At 41.4% G+C, this 16,860-nt stretch overlaps 2 protein-coding genes across 2 annotated transcripts; both read right to left on the reverse strand.

Annotated features, from left to right (window-relative positions):
- Positions 1–641: 641 nt before the first annotated feature.
- Positions 642–2,966, reverse strand: LOC139919744 (putative N-acetyltransferase camello). The gene is made up of 2 exons (XM_071909572.2): positions 2,851–2,966; positions 642–2,197 (listed from the first exon to the last, which is right to left on the reverse strand). The coding sequence occupies exon 2, from the start codon at positions 2,182–2,184 to the stop codon at positions 1,510–1,512; it is 675 nt and encodes a 224-aa protein (XP_071765673.1). The 5' UTR covers positions 2,185–2,197; positions 2,851–2,966; the 3' UTR covers positions 642–1,509.
- Positions 2,967–4,509: 1,543 nt separating this feature from the next.
- On the reverse strand, positions 4,510–16,310 carry slc39a8 (solute carrier family 39 member 8). Its single transcript, XM_078289578.1, has 8 exons — positions 16,086–16,310; positions 15,204–15,366; positions 11,664–11,833; positions 10,808–10,930; positions 9,697–9,844; positions 7,182–7,442; positions 6,056–6,240; positions 4,510–4,924 (listed from the first exon to the last, which is right to left on the reverse strand). Exons 1-8 carry the CDS (start codon positions 16,308–16,310, stop codon positions 4,778–4,780), a joined length of 1,422 nt encoding a protein of 473 aa, XP_078145704.1. The 3' UTR covers positions 4,510–4,777.
- Between the last annotated feature and the right edge of the window lie 550 nt (positions 16,311–16,860).

A 16,860-nucleotide genomic window follows, 5' to 3' on the forward strand; every position in this document is an offset into this window, starting at 1 on the left:
CAAGGAAAAGGAAAACATCAACAAAAACCGTCAAGGAAAAGGAAAAAAACAAAAGAAACAAAAACATCAACAAGTAGAGGAAACAGAGAAATTCATCCTGACTACTCGTGCATCCGCAGGCGAGGCTTCTTGCTGACGCGCCTTGTATCCATATTTAAACATCATAAAGTTGATCAGCTTGGCTGGCAGGGGACAGTCAGACAAATTCATCGATTCTGTCAAGGCCGTGAAACAAACTCCAGAGCTTTACAACAACGCACTGGCGATGCCCAAACCCTTCAAACTCCCTCCTAACAACCTTCCCCTGACCCTCAGCCATACAAAAACACAAGACGTGTCCTTCCTGCATGTAGCTTGTTTGGTCCCGTCTGAGACCGAGCTGGATCCCCTGGGTGAAGCAGCTACCAGACAGATCGTGGTTATTAGTGGAGTCAGGAGGGATCCAGACAAGGCTTTGGCTGCCAGGAGAAAGCAGAGCAACACAAGCTGCAGCGGCATTCAGCTGCTCAGGAGAAACCAAAGGAACACATTTCCCATTGTCCTCGTCCCGGGAAGGACGGCGCCGAAAAACTGGCCACCTGGTCGTCCTGGAAAGAATAACACAGCTCGCTAGCAGACAAAAAGTGAAGATGAGAATGTATTTTTAGATGACATGATGAAGTACGCTATACGAATACATGTTGTGTTTTTCAGTAAGCAATGTTTTTAGATATCTAAACACTGGAGGTTTGACTACTGTGAACATTCATAGTTGAAAACAGCAGAGGATTATGTAGCTGCAGGTCATGTTTTACATTTGCACTCCATCTAATATGAAAAGAATATGCAACTGCAAGTTATGTTAGCTGTTAAAATACTTAAAACCAGACTTACACCTATGATTATTCATCTCAAGGTTTCAAATATACCCGATACATTGTTAGTATTATGTTATGTATTCTCATGGTCTAACATGTCACCTGTTCAGCATCTTTTACCAAAACATGGATGGGCTTCTCATTAGCATCTTAGTGTTCACCTAATCAGGATCGCCTCATTTATCTTATAAGAAATAATCTTTGTGGTTAGGACAGGCTGGGGAAACTGGGTTCTTGATACTATTTAAAAATAAATTCTTAAAAAAAAAAAATCACTTTACAGATATTTGTTTTTCATGCCACAAAAATGAAAAGAGACACAGTTTAGCTCTAACATTTTATTCTAAGCATCCAATAGGCATGAATAATTTACAAAATCAAATAATTGAATAATAATAATAATGAAATTCAAGCAAATCAATCAACATAAAACACTGGATAGCACAACCATGGAAAGAACAGATTTATCCATACTTAAGGACTAATGTTACATGTAAATCAACTATAAAGGAAGATGATTCAATGAGGTAACAGAAATGGCAAAAAACAATAAATGCTCGATCCAGTTTGTGTGTAGATTACTCATGAGAATGCTGTCATTCTGAAATGTTAAGCAATTTTTGTGTGTGTGTGTTTTTATATTTCAGTCCATTCAGTCCCTTTTCCGATCTTGCTGTAAATCTAGTCTGTACTCAACCAGGGAGAAGTTGGTGATTTTGGCAACAAGTTCAGGAATGACAAACTCTCTTATCTTGTCGTAGCCCATGTGTTCGTAAAGCTTCTGAGCGTCTGTCTGCACCACCGAGGTGTACAGGACGACGGCCGCGTAACCCCTCTCCCGCGTAAAATCCGCTACCGTCCGACACAGAGCCTTGGCGATGCCCATCCCGCGGTGCGTCCGGCGCACAGACATGCGCTTCAGTTCCAAGCAGCCCGACACCTTCTCAGCGGGCAGGCAGGCCACCGTGCCGACCACCCGACCCTCGCTCTCAGCCACCCAGAAGCACGCGTCCTTCTGCTCCAGGTAGGTCTCCCCGATGTGGTTGAGGTCCTTCTTGAGGGACGTGTCGATGTAGCTGGAGAACATGTAGCCGACGAACTGCCGCGCCCCCGCCAGGACGAGGGTGACGGCCAGGATGGGCAGCAGGAAGGACTTGGAGCTGGCCATCAGAGCGCAGAACACGCACATCAGCACCATCTGGGTGAGCGGCTGCTTCAGGAGGTGCATGAAGGACGAGGGCACGTGCTCGCTCATCCCCAGGGTGAAGATCTCCTTCACCGCCTCTGAGTCCTCGTCCCGGTACTTCCGGATCTGGATACTGGCCATGATGCGGCACCGTCTTTCAATGAAACAGTAAGACAACTGTGAGAGCTGACAAACTACGGAGTTGCCAATCACATACTTAAACATCATTCATTCATTTTCTTAACCCTTTTATTCCTTTTCAGGGTCACAGGGGGGCTGCAGCCTATCCCAGGATGCACTGCTCAGAAGGCAGGTAAACACCCTTGACAGAGCATAAATATCACACACATCATGAATTATTAGGGCGAAGTTACACTGGAGAAGAAATGGGATAAGTCTCCCTGCCCCCAACTTCAGCACTAATCACTCATGACCCTCAAAATGACCCAAAATCGGCGTCCAGGTCACATGAATCCGGGTGACCCCAAACTCCAAAGGTAAGCTTATAATTAACTAGCGATAAGCTAGCTGACGTTAGCTAACTGTTACTGCAAAAGGCTAAATAACGTCATTAGCCCCTTGTTCTTCTCAAGCAAAACATTATGAAACATAACACTGAATGTGCAGTCAGGTAATGTGTACTATAGGACATGTAAACAGATAACAAGACTTTAATTCGACATTTCGCTGCGAAGTTAGCTAAAGGCAGCTAGCCAAAGTGTTCGCCTCTAAGCTGCCAGTGACGGACTGAGGTTTGAGTCTGACTCACTCGCTGGAGGAGAAAATATGTAAATAAATATGACTAACCTGTTTTTGAAACGCTTGGACGCTAAATCAGAGTTTTGCTGCGCGCAGCAAGTTGCCTGAAGTCAAACTCGTCTCATCTGCTTTCCTCTTCCTCAACTCGGATCACTTGGAGCACTTCCTGGTTTGAGGAATGCTGGTCGCGGATTGGATAAGTGGCGCGTGCGCTCGCAGCAGAACAGTGCTTTGTTATGCCTGAATACAACCATTTGTCTGCAATGATCTGATGTAATATTTCGCTAATATCAGTGGCATACATAATAAAAGGCCTTGAAAATCCTTGAAAGTTTGTGGATTTGTGGAAAGTTTTAGATGAATGAATGAATGGATGGATGGCCTTGAAAGTACTTGATTTTCTATTAAAATAAAGCTACCAAATTCATCAGTCACTTCCCAGCTTTAACCCCAAGGATTTCACCATGAGGGCCTATGATTCAAATTCTGAATGTCATGTCTTACCCCAAAACATGAGTCCTTAATTCCACCACACAAGACCTTGAAAGGCATGGATAAGTCCTTGAATTTGCTGTTAAAGTGGGTGTGTAAGTGTACCTTTCTTGTTGGACGGGGGCTTATTTACTTCATCATTCACAGATTACAAGAAAATATAACAGAAGATAGTATACAAGTGTGCAGGGAAGACTGAGGGAATCCAGAACAGCTCATCACATGGTTTACAACTGTCTTCCAATTAATCAGATCAGTGCAAAATAACACAAAGCAGGCAAACAAATCAATAGTATTACTTGTAACGCTCTAATACGGCTTCTGTCTCCATGAAGATCGCAGTGCAAAAGAACAGCAGAGTGGTTCTCATTTTGTATGTCAGACAGCAGCTGGTCTGAGTGGGAATATGTTTGTACATTTGGGTGGGAAAGTTGGATAAATTGGATGAAAACAGTTGCTGAAAACAAAACTTACACAAATGGGGGGAAAAGGTAAAAGTTTCAAGTAGGTTACATAACAATGCAAATATATTTGTATTGTCTGGTAAGGTTTTCTTTTTGGCATTCGTGGTACCCCATATTGGTCGATTGTACAAATGATAGTTACTGTCACTCCTTGACCTAAGCAGTAAATAATAAAGCCTTAGGGATAGGGGAAAAGGGAAAATAGAGAAAACTGCTTTACAAGAAAATCAAAATGGTGGATATGTTAATATGGCGAACACTGATGGTCCTGGAGGCAAATTTGTGAAAGGTAGCAAAACAATCTAGATACAGTAGGCTATGTGCACCAAATTTCATGTTATTCATTAATTTCATGTCATTTGAACTTGTGGTATGGGATATGACTGTTAATGATTTTTTATTTTGACCTGCAGTTGTAATCCCATAACCCCTCCTCCTTGGGCTAATCAGTATATTTATAAATATGTATGTATATATATATATAAAAATAGACAAAAATAAACCAAACTAGTTCAGCCATATATCCTCAAAAAAAGGGACCGGCCCAGAGGTCAAAGTCTGATGCCATAACAGTCACTGCTGCCACAGTAAAACTGGTTGTGTTAGTCTACAACACCAATGAGTTACCACAACTGTCAGATATTTCACAATGTATGGAGACTGAAAAAATAATTTATTGTTTTCTTAAAACAAATTTGTCTAGATTCCACACACCAAATGATTGTAAAGATTTTCCATTTTTTGAGGGGTTAAGCTACAGCGATAGTCAAAAGATAGAAAACAATTCATTTTTTTAAACATTGAGTTTTGTTTGTACAAAACATTCACTTTACATTCACTTTCCTGCCCAAACAAGTTGTGAGCAGAAATGAAAGCAGCTCATCACTATTTTTTCAATTCAGACGCTCTTTCTTTCCAGTTTGTGTTGCCCTGTCTCTCCTCTCTAGCCCAGGTTGATCTCTCTAGCCCAGGTGGATCTCTCTAGCCCAGGTTGATCTCTCTAGCCCAGGTTGATCTCTCTAGCCCAGGTTGATCTCTCCAGCGAACATGGTGATCAGTAGTATGATGGCAAACCCAGTGAGCAGCCCAGCGTTCTGGATCAGGAAGAAGATGACCTTGGTGGAAGTCCGGTCTTGTTCCTTCATTATGTTGTTCATCTCTGGAAACTGAGGAGCAACAGTGAGAGTCAGATTTCTGTCACATGCAAAACACTTCCAGAGAGACGACACACACACTGGGCTTTATTGTTCAGCAGGCAGCTATAGAGGAAGTGAGAATCTATGAGCAGTTGTAGTAAAAGGAAGTATGATTTGGTTTGTGATATTTCCCATGTAGTTCTAAAGGGCAGAGAGGACAAAATTCAAACTAGATTCTTTTAAATGGAAAAAAAAAATTCACAAAATAAAGCCGGATTACTCTTCTTTTCTCAGCTGACTGACCACTCACTGTCAAATGGCTTCACAATTTGGCCAGTTTCTGATGTAATGCTTATGGAGAAACTACAAATTTGTACTCTGTAATGGATGTGATTTAGCAGTGTACAATGCTTAAGTCAAAATGTACGTAAGTAAAAGTAAAACTAGTACCAATTTAAAAAAAATACTCAAAACAGTACAAGTACACAAAAAATCTACTCAGTTACAATAACAAGAGTAACTGTGATTAGTTATTTCCACCCATGGTGTTTTCTCAGACAACACTGATCTGATTTTGATGAAACTTGGAGGGGTGATGCATTTTAGCACTGTCCTCTGGTGTTTAGAAAATGACACTGAATGGCCTGATGAGGGCGCTGTAATTAAATGTTAAAATGTCTAAGGTCCCAACTCCTACAGCTGTTACAGTAAGTCCAGTTCACACAAAACTTGCTACACAAATCCAGCTTTCCTTACAAATCCCTCAGTGGCCTAACGGACGCAAAAATTAAAGGTCAAAATTTTAAACTCAGATGTAAAATCTCTGACACCCCTGGTCAGATTTTGATTAAACTTGGAGGGATGATGCATCTTTCTCCTGATTGGCCCAAGAGGTGACTGCATCATTTGTGGGGAACGACATGTTTACTTGTTACAGTTTGTATTGTTGTTATCAATAAAAAGCATCAACATCATTACACAACAACATTTCAAACAGCTTAAAATACAATATATAGACAACTTCAGATGCAAAGGAAAGCTATTGCACAAGCCCCAAAGACCACAGTTATAAATTATAACCTATCAATTATGCATTACAACCTCCAGAAAGCGAAGTGCCATTTTGTCATACACACCCTCAGACGGGACAGTCTCACTCACCATGTCTGCCAGTGCAATATACAGGAACATGCCTCCAGCGATGGCGAAGATGGCGTTGGGGGCGAAGGCGCTGCCGAGCAGGATGCCGAACGCCAGGCCGATGTAACAGGACATGGCCGACAGCAGGTTGAAGAAGATGGCCTGCGGGATGCTCATACCAGCGTTCAGCAGGATCACAAAGTCGCCTGCAGAGGGAGAGAGACGCAGCCGATTAACCACAGCTGATACAATAATGTATAAATAGTCAATAGCCTGATTGAAATGTAAGTGTTCGGTTTCTTCTCTCTTGTATTTGTCTGTATTCACATTCTTTTTTGCTCTGTAAAGAACTTTGTGATGAACCAAAAGTGCCCATGAATAAATTTCACTTGGGGAAAACACAAATCTGATATGGATATTCTTTTTGTTTAAAAGCACCCAGCAAAAAGAGTCATTCCATCTGAAATCCGACTGAATTTGGGAGTTTTACAGGCTTAGGTCTACATTTTTTTTCATTTTCAGGCAAAAAAGGAATTAAAAATCAGATTTTCATTGTGGTAATTACACAGAACATATAGAACACATATTCATCAAGGTTTCGATGCAACTATGAATACAGGACGTACACTCCTACACTCTGCAGGACTTGTGTAGGAGAAGATTTAAGTTCCATCAATGTTGTTGCAATTCCTACTGGTCACCAACAGAGGTCAATAAGTGTCATAGATTACTTGATGCCCCTTTAAAGTCACAATGAAACCACATTTTGAGAGCATCTTGCTTCCTTAATGTGATGTATTTCCTGTTGAAACAGGATATTGGGGCGGGACATACTGCAGGGAGGGATCATTTAAAAGTGTAAACCAATGGGGTATCAGTTAGGGAGAGAAAGGTTTGATTTGAGGGGCGGAGGTTGATGGTTTTATTGGCTGGAATTTTTATGTTTGCCTCCTGGTACACGATGATGTCACCACTAAAGAAGGCAATAAAGTGATTTTTAATTTCAGTGTGACTTTAAATTTAAGCAATAGGATGTAACCGGCTTTATATGAGGGATAACTACTCTCTGTCTCCTTTGGAACTTAAAAATCACGCCAAATAAAATCAATCAGTCAATCAATTCAGTTTTCCATTGCTGCTCACTCACCCAGCTCATGCGGGAACTCCTCGCACACGATGGCGATGGACGTGCTGAACCCCGCCAGCACCGACACCGTGAACGAGGCGCCGATCGCCAGGCCGTCGATGAAGTTGTGCAGAGCGTCGCTCAGCGTTATCATCCACGCCACCGTCTTGATGTTGGAGATGCGTTGGCCGCGCAGCCAGTGGCACATGACGCCCGACACATGGACTTCCTGCGAGGACGGGAGAGAGAGAGAGAGAGAGAGAGAGAGAGGACAGGTTGAAGGTAAACTCGCTCCGCTGTTTGTTCACGCCAAAGAAGAGTCATATTCCAGCGCAAATGCAAACAATGAAACATGTGGATTCAATGATGCACGAAGATAACATGCACATCACTATGCTTAACCCCTAAAACCCCAAGTCCAAATCATCCAAAAACAAAGAAGTCGAAAATACACAAAGTCCTTTATTTTATGGATGCAATCAACCTTTCTCAAGACAATCTTTGTATACTTAACATCTGATTTTTCTTGAGAAAGTCTGATAAACTGAAACACGGACATAATAAACAGGTGCATGTTCATGCCTTTTCTACGTCAGTACGGTAAACTGTAGAGCTACAGGTGCTTAGATTTTGGTTACGATTGGGTCTGACAGTTTAACTGCTGTAGGCGTTTCCAAGTCATTTTAATTTGGACATCGCCGCATGAACAGAAACAGCTTTATTCAACTTGTATTGCGGTGGATATCGCTTACACACTGCTATTCAGCTTTTACGGAAAACGCACAAACTCTGAGGAAATGCTGTTTACTTAAGGGCCTTAATCGACAAAGCGTTTCCACTTTAATAGGCTCGATACGTAAGAGATACTGAGTGACGCACTGCAGGAAATATTTTTTTTTCTTCTTCCCCTAAATGGATGTGCAGCACTTTGCAACACAACTCTTCAATTACAACTATAAAAGGCACAAGTGTTCCTAATGCAAAACCTGAGAACAGGCGGAACCAAACCGTGCTTGTGGGACTCGGTCGGTGATACTCGGCAGTGACAAACCGGCCCATTATCGGCCGGCGCCGAAAACAAGGAGTCTTTGTGCTCTGGTCGGACAATTCCAGCATTTATCAGAGGGGGGTGGGGGGGTCTGAGGGTCTGAGGATCTGAGGCCTGCAGCTCGGTTTCATTCCTTGAGCCCTGTGTGACACCGCCACGTCTGTTTGTTTAGTGTTTTGATCCCTTCAGAGCCGGTCTCCTCCATGTGACTCGGAGGATTCACTGTTAAACATTAACGCCGACTCTAATCATCTCGTGTCGCCGATAATGGCTCAATGAATAACTCTTAAGCGAATATGCATGATGTCATCACATCTGAGCAGGGGGGGGGGGGGGGGAAGCTGCAGGTCGAACTACTTCTATCGCCCCCTTCCAATAGTCGAGGGTTAGCAACATATTACTTTCCACATCATACCATGACTGATAAGATGTTTAAAATGCAGCCATAAATTATTTTTTAATACAGTCCATGAATTCGTGGCAGGTGTACTATTGTGTTTGTGACGCCATTTGTGATAGTGGAATGTGGCAGACAGCAAATCTGTATCAAGCACACATTACTCACCCTGATAAGATTTCCTCAGTATTCCAGAAGCCTATCTCATTAGGAAGATTGAGCTACTCATTAGATGAGATAGTAGAGAAATTGAGTACAAGGTTGCAATAATGTGTAGGTTAATTGGCTGGCATCCAGCTGGGTGATTTCAGCAGCTTAGGTCTGAGCTTAGTGCAACTAAGTGTGAAGTGTCTGTTTAAAAAAGGGAAAAAGAAAATGTAATTCCAGGCAACCTACTCCCCTCTTATATTTCTGTTTTGTTACCGACTTCTGTTTATAACCCTGTTAAGATAATAAAAATAAAGTATAATAAATAAATAAATAAATACTAGAAATAACCGCCTCGTGGTTGTATGCCTCCGCCAATAAACTTTGTTTTATCATTGCAAGGACAGTCTTTATTTATTGAACATATACTGTATAATTAATGTGATTATTAGGTCAACTTAAAGGATTTTGGTGTCTGCAAAAGTAAGTGACAGCACTTCCACCGTTTTTGTAGAATGACCCAAGATCGTTTTCTCAGCCACAGTGAAGTTGACCTTTGAACTTTTGGATATAAAATGTCATCACTTCATCATTTTATCCTATTAGACATTTGTGTGAAATGTTGTCATAATTAGCTTATGAATTCTTGAGTTATGGCCAAAAACGTCTTTTGTGAGGTCACAGTGACCTTGACCTTTGACCACCAAAATCTAATCAGTTCATCCTTGAGTCCCAAGTGGACGTTTGTGCCAAATTTGAAGAAATTCCCTCAAGGCGTTCCTGAGATATCGCGTTCACGAGAATGGGACGGACAGACGTACGGACGGACGGACGGACAACCCGAAAACATAAAAATGAAACAGTAGTGCTTCTCCAACCCCTCTATATTCTAATGTAGATGAGGAGAGTGTGCTCCGGTACCTGAGAAGGTGTCACCTCTGTATGTGGAGGGTCTGTATTCGGGCTGCTCTTGTCTGTGGTGATGGTGCTGACGCTGGTCAATATGATGCAGTCTTTTTTCTCCAACACGTCTCCGTTCTGCAGGGAGTTTTCTTGAGGCTGATCTGCAGGAGAGAAGTGGCTGTGTCCATGCTGAGGAGGAAAGACAACAGAATCAGATGAGAATACATGAGTAGAGTGGATGAAAATAACTGATGGACAGAGTGAAACATCATGTAGGTTTGATGAAAAGATGGACTGAGAAAAGGGTTGATCCCCCTGTTCCACAGTCTGTGCCTCAATTGTCTTTTTCCTTTTTCAAGTTTGCAAAACTTTCTTACGACCACAAAACCTCAAACACAGTACAAATTAATTCCTGCAAAGATTCAACACAGAGCTTCAAACTTTCAAAACTAGTTTAAAGTTTTCAAAACTTAGCTTCAAGCCTTCAGATTGTGTCCGTTATTTCCCTACTTAATCTTCATCATTACCAGCCTGCATGAAAATCTGTATGAGTGAATGGGTAACGGCTGCTTAACCCTCCAGTTGCTCTATAGTGGAGCTGCTCAGTATAAACTGGTTGTACTGGGCAGCTCCCAGGTGGGAACGTGTGAAAAGTGAATGAATGTGAAGCAGGGCATAGCTGAGAAAGAGCATACGTGCTCAGCAAATGGGTAAATATGCGTAAATTAAGGTTAAAAAAAATCATAAGTGATCGAAATGGAGGTGAAGAATCAATAAGGGTTAGGTAATGAAGGTGAGATCCACAGCTCTCAACTGGAAGAACAGGCGTTCCTAATATATTGTACGTTGCACAGTGTCTGATCCTGAGGGCCACGTCAGCATCGCTATATCATCTGTGACTTTCCCTCTTTCCTGATGTTCACAACTCTATTCGGCCCCTTATACAGTACAGTACAGTATGAACTGCTATTCTATATGGGCCCATAAAGAGTAATTGCTATCATGATAGTCACTAATTAGGATCGAGATACAGCAATAAATCAGGGCTATTCATTAGCAGTTATACAGCTGAAAATATATCAATGACCCGTGACTGTAATAAATAAAAGATCTTAGTGCCTTATGAACTCACTAACTCTGCTGTTATCTTACCTCATGATCGACCCGCAGGACCATTTTCAACAGTTTCTCCACGAAGAACAGGAGGTAGAACCCGCCAAATATTCCAACTGCGTTCATCACATAGTTATCCGTTTTGGGATCAAAGCCCAGCGCCTGTGGATTTATGGGAGACTGTTAGTACTATATCCGAAATCTCTTGCAATCCTCCTACACACACATACACACACACACAAAAAGGCCACATATCTTAAAATTGGTGAAGTGTGTGTTCTCGTCTGTATCTGTATTTAGATTCTGTGTTGCTCTGTAACACATTAAAAGAGCTTCAAAATACTGTGAATACATTTCTTGATTTGGTGCTTAACTGGTGATTCATCCCTTGTTACCAGGGTCTGGGTCAAACTCATCAATTCCAATTCACCTGAGGAATTGGAATTTGAAAAAACCTGAAATCCTGTGAAATTCCATGTTTTGTTTTGTTTTTTCTTGCCACATATCTGAGATTACACATAGTGTTATATATTATCAATACTGAATATCATAAAATGTTAAAGGTTCCTTTCAGGTGGTATTTGATGCATAACATGTAATCGTAATACATACATTATGATTGAATGTATTTGTTAAACTGTCTTTTAGTTGATCCATAATGTTTGACTTATAATGTTTAGCAAGTCAAGACAAACTCTATTAGAAGTGGAATTTCATGGAATTTAATGGAATTCAATTCTGTTTACTGTCACTTCAATTCAAATCCAATTATTTTTCCTTAGAGCTGGGTGACATTCCAACTCCAGGATCTGAATTGGAATTTCCCATGAATTCTCAGTTAAATTCATGAATGGCTCCGACCTTGCTTCTCACCCCGCCCCCCCCTCTCACAAACCTCTGGTATGAGCTGCAGTACAGCATTGGAGAAGAGCGTCCCGATGGCCAGGCCGATGAAGTAGGTAAGCACTTTGGGGAAGTAAGGTTTCTTGGTGAAGGGGATCAGCAGGAGGCCGAGCAGAGACGACAGGTTTATCACAGTGACCGCCAGGAAGCCGTACCCCCACACTGTCAAGGAGGCAAGAAGAAGAAACTGTTACAATGAAGTTATCAAATATTTAAAGTGGTAATCCCTGAGATCCTTGCTCAGCGCTCGTTGCTGTGGTGTTTCTGCACTGCACTTCCCAGAGATCACCTGTCAATCAAACAGTGTGGGCGGGACTGTGACGTCTTTTTCCTTGGATTTTCTGTTGATGAAGTTTGAGTTTCTGTAGGTGGCGCTCTTTTCTTTGTCTGTTCTGCCATGGTGGCTATCGCTGCTCATGCTAACTACCCAGTTCTTCTTCTGTTTATTCCAAACAAAGGATTTTTCATAGGAAACACCTACCAGACGCCGGGTGTTTCGAACAGCAAATGTAAAAGCTTTCATGAACTGGCTATAGGTTGAATCACTGTAGAGGGCTTAAAGGTGACATAACACAGCCTCTGACGGCCATATTGGAGGTCCTCAGCTCTTGGGCAACAGCTGACTGAGTTTCTAAACATACAACTTAGCCGTCTCAAAAGAATAGAAAAGACATGGTTACTTTCTGTGATGTTTTTGACTGGGAACTGATCATTTCCCCACTGATACATCTGATTGATTTGTGTTTAGATAATGTTAGCTTATTAGCTAGCAGATAACCAACACTGTCTTGTTGTAAATACATCTGATTTGTGCACTAAGTAATGTATCTAGTAGAAGCAAAAAGTGGCTAGTAGTCGCATGCTAACATGAACATTGGTTACTTTGCTAAATTAGCTAGTTAGCTAGCTAACAGTTTGTTCAGGTTAACTGAGCTGACTCTTCTCAAGCTACAACTCAGAGTGTTTTGGAGTAGAGACTAGGGCTAAAGAAAGAAAATTAGTTTACTGTGTCACAGTAACCTGCATTTGGAAACAAATCCACCTTATCAGACTATTCACTTTTTATTATACCAGAATTGACCCACACCCACACCACAGCAGCCTTTTTCAGGTATGTCTCTGCCTAGTCTGGTTGTTATATATTTAACCATTGTTTGCGCACAGCCAGTTCCTCTGGACCTCCATGATGGCACCAGACATTGTCGGTGGGAGATTTGTGACGCAGCTGCAAAACCTCTATTGTGTTACATCAATCAGTCAAGCAAAACAGACATTTAATAAGACATCATATGAAATGTTGCGGATTGATACTTTACAGCCGTACAAGATTTCATTTATTGTCACAAGAGAAATCCTGTTCACGAGGTCAGTGCAGGACCAGCATGCGTCCTGTAGCTGCAGCGGACAACACAACAGGCACAGTTGGCCGTAACCCCGCACTGTCAACAGTGCTGAGAGGAATGTTTAACATGGAGTCTGAGAGATCAGCGGCTCCATGAGTCAATCCAGGACATTTTGCAGCGTTTGGCTCCGCCGCAGGAGATGTTTGCAGGAATGTGACTCTGAAACCTCATGGCTGTCATCAGCTGGACCTAGACCTGGACCTGGATCCAGTCTTAGCTCCTTGGTTCATACTTTCATTTTATTTATTTTTTGAATATTTCTTTCTCTTAGGAAAGGACACCCACTCTGACAAAATGATTGGTGGCATGACAGTAAAGTCCATTATGGGTAATTATTACGTTGTCATTATCAAGCATGGAAGATTTTAAGTTAAGGATGTTTTGTCAAAGGAATGTATGTGTATTTCTTGATGTATTTGTCTTTTGCGATGTTGTGCTATGTCTGTCTATTTGTCTTATATACACCTGTTTACTTTTATTCTCTCTGTATAGTATTACACACCATACGTGTTGTATTCAGGGCAACTTCGTGAAAGAGAGCTTTGCTGTCAATTGGTCTTTCCTGGTAAAATAAAGATTAATATCAATCAATCAAAGTTGGGTCATCTTAAAACTTTTCTTGCAAAGTAATTGAGTTTTTATTTTCTAATCATCTATGTCTTTGCAATTTCTTCCAGAACAGATATTTACTGTTTTGGAGTGAAACCCTTCAAATGTTCCTCGCATCCCTTCATGCTCTGTCCGTTCCCACAACAACATAAGGAGGGGGCTTTTTGTATTAGAGCAGAGCCTGAGTTCAGATGGCTCCCTCTGTGTGAGGTCGAGTTTTCCTTGTGCCATGTTGTGTCAGTATGGACTGTGAAACTCTGCAAGTTGTCAATATGTTTCTGCACCAGGTTCAGCAAGACGGAGTCTGTACAGTTACTCTGTTTGCTGATTGAAGTGTTTCCAGATCTGTACAGACTAGAGCAGCGCACAGTTTCTACAGTTTCAGTTTCAAAGCTCCATACTTTTTCCAGATCGTGATTTCTTGATTTAAAGAGTTTGGTTTTCAGTATGATTTAGTCATCTTGCCCCTACTAACGCTGTCATATCACTTTATGGATGAAGAATATTCTTCATAATGACAAATATCAGAATATGTGACGTGATACAAGCTAAAAACCACAGAAAATATGTAGTTGTATGTGTATCAGGACACAACATTGTTCATACTTTTCCAAACTTCTTGTGCAATTTCCAAACTTGTCAGGACCTGGGAATTCCCAAATTCTATTTCCATGCATTTCCAGACCTGTGTAGAACCCTGGCAGTGGTTCTCAACTCGGGGCTCGGGACCCCCAACAAGATCGAAAAATGACTTTCAGGGGTTTTACAATAACGTGAATAAAATGTATATTACAATCTAAAAATATATTATGCGTGGAATCATTATGTTTACTGTTCTAGGCCTCTAAAAATGAATCACGTAAAAGAGGCAATAAAAGTTTATGATTGGTGTCACAGTTCTGTGGCTTGGCTGCATTGGGTTAGGAGTACGCAACCTCTTGTTTATGGTATTTTGCTTTATTAAGACAGTTCAACATGAAGAAAGAGAGAGAGAGAGAGAGAGAGAGAGAGAGAGAGAGAGAGAGAGAGGGAATGACATGCAACAAACTCTTTCATTGTGTGAAGCACATGAGCTTCATGTTCAATGAATTGAGCTATATCAATAAAATTTGATTTGATTTAGACCGGATTCAAACCCAAGACATCACAGCAAGCCACCAGGATTCAAACAGACATTTTTCTATACTTTTCCAAACTTTTAGAGCAATTTCCAAACTTGTCAGGACCTGGGAATTACCAAATTCTTTTCCCATACATTTCCAGACTGTCCAGACCTGTAGGAACCTTGGCAGTGGTTCAACCCGGGGCTCGGGACCCCCAAAGAAGTAGAAAAATGACTTGCAACCCAAACAGACTGAGAACCACCGGATTAGAGAAGTGTCTTTCATCCCCCGTGTCCGGACGAAAGCACCGGCAGACCTCATTCAGGACGACAGACCCCACGAACCGTGAGATATTTGTGTTGCGGGGGTCTTACAAATAAACCGGGAGATATCTAACGTCGGGATGAAGCAACTCACCAGTGTAGTCAACAGGCTGCAGAGCAGAGGGGGCGGCGTAGGGGCAAGAGGGCAGCAGCACCTGAGTCAACACGGCGGGGCAGATCCTCTCCAGATGTCCCACAGTCAGCTGACTGACATTACTGAACCCATAGTGGGACAAGATCTGCCCCACTGAGGGACACTGAGGGGACGAGACAGACATGTTGTATTTATTTATCAGAACATTCATTATAATCCTCTACTCTAAAAGCAGAATATCATCGGCTAAAGATTTGCCAGGGAAAAAAATAAATAGATAAAAAAAATCCATTAATGACTAAGTATATTTGTTCATAAATTAGTGTAATTATAAACTAAATATGACTAGAAGATGAATAGAATGCTATAGGAAGTTAATAATTTTATACAATTCTATAAAAAATAGAGGTGCTTTCTAACCTAACATGTTGTGAGTTTTATTTATTGGCGCATTAATTACAATCATTATCACTAAAAGCAAAAACTATTGGCTATAAAACAAGGAAGAAAAAAAAAACAGATATCCAATAATGACCAAGTGTATTTGTTCATAAATTATCCCAGTTATAAACCAGGTATGACTAATATATGGGTTCAATGAAACACTGTAGTAAATTAATTAGGCTATATTATAATCCTAGATAGATAAAGATGTTGTTAGACATGTAAGCATTTGTTATTTATTGGTGCATTCATTATAATCGTCAACATTAAAAGCAAAAGATAGGAATACAAAAAAAAAAACAAGGGGGAAAGGAAAACAGAAATCCATTAATAAGTTTATTTGCTCATTTAATAGCCTAATTATAAACTAGGAATGGCTAAAAATACCACAGGAATTCTCTTAATGATTATAAATAATGCTGGGGGTTTTATACCTACCTCTAGGTTTTCCAGTGGATTTTCTTCTGCTATCAACTCAGGTCTTCTGGCTGAGATTAACAGCACTAAATTTCCCAGGTTTTCCGTTGAGATGGATTTGTTTTCACCATAATACCGCAAAATATTCTCCAGAAAGCCTTGCCCATCCCGCTCATCCACGTTTATACTTTGGGATTTAGAAATTAAAACCACCGCGCACGCGAGGAAACTTCCGAACTGATACATTGTCGCCGATCAGGTAGAAAAATCCTGGTTTTGAACTTTGGGATCCTCCAGTAAATCTGTTCCGTCAAGCAGCTTTAAATACCAGTTACTGTCTCCAAAATCATGATGTCCTTGAGGTTTCTGCACGGTCCAGGTCCATGGCAGACTAAGGAAATCAGTGTCTTGATTTCCAGGCGGACTAATTTGTGTCTACTCGGAATAATCTGGCAGACTATCTGAGGTAGATTAGGCTGCGACTCTCTGGTTCAAAGATCAGCTCGGCAGGAAAAATATGGAGGGGACCGACCACATGTAGCCGCGGTCACTTTTTCAATGCTCTCTTTGTGACTGACTTTCTCACTTGGCATGCAACGTGCTCACACACACATACGCACACGCACACGCACACACACTCCTACTGCTTTTCAAAGTAGGGTGGTCGCAGCTTTAGGTGAAAAAAAACGACGATCTAACAGTAAAATGCGCCGCGGCAACTCGCTGTTGCCTCTCTGTGGACTCAATTATGAAACAGCTGGAAGGGGGAAAAAAAATCATAAACATTAGTGCATGT

Source organism: Centroberyx gerrardi, chromosome 17 (assembly GCF_048128805.1).
Source record: "Centroberyx gerrardi isolate f3 chromosome 17, fCenGer3.hap1.cur.20231027, whole genome shotgun sequence".
Taxonomy (NCBI): domain Eukaryota; kingdom Metazoa; phylum Chordata; class Actinopteri; order Beryciformes; family Berycidae; genus Centroberyx; species Centroberyx gerrardi.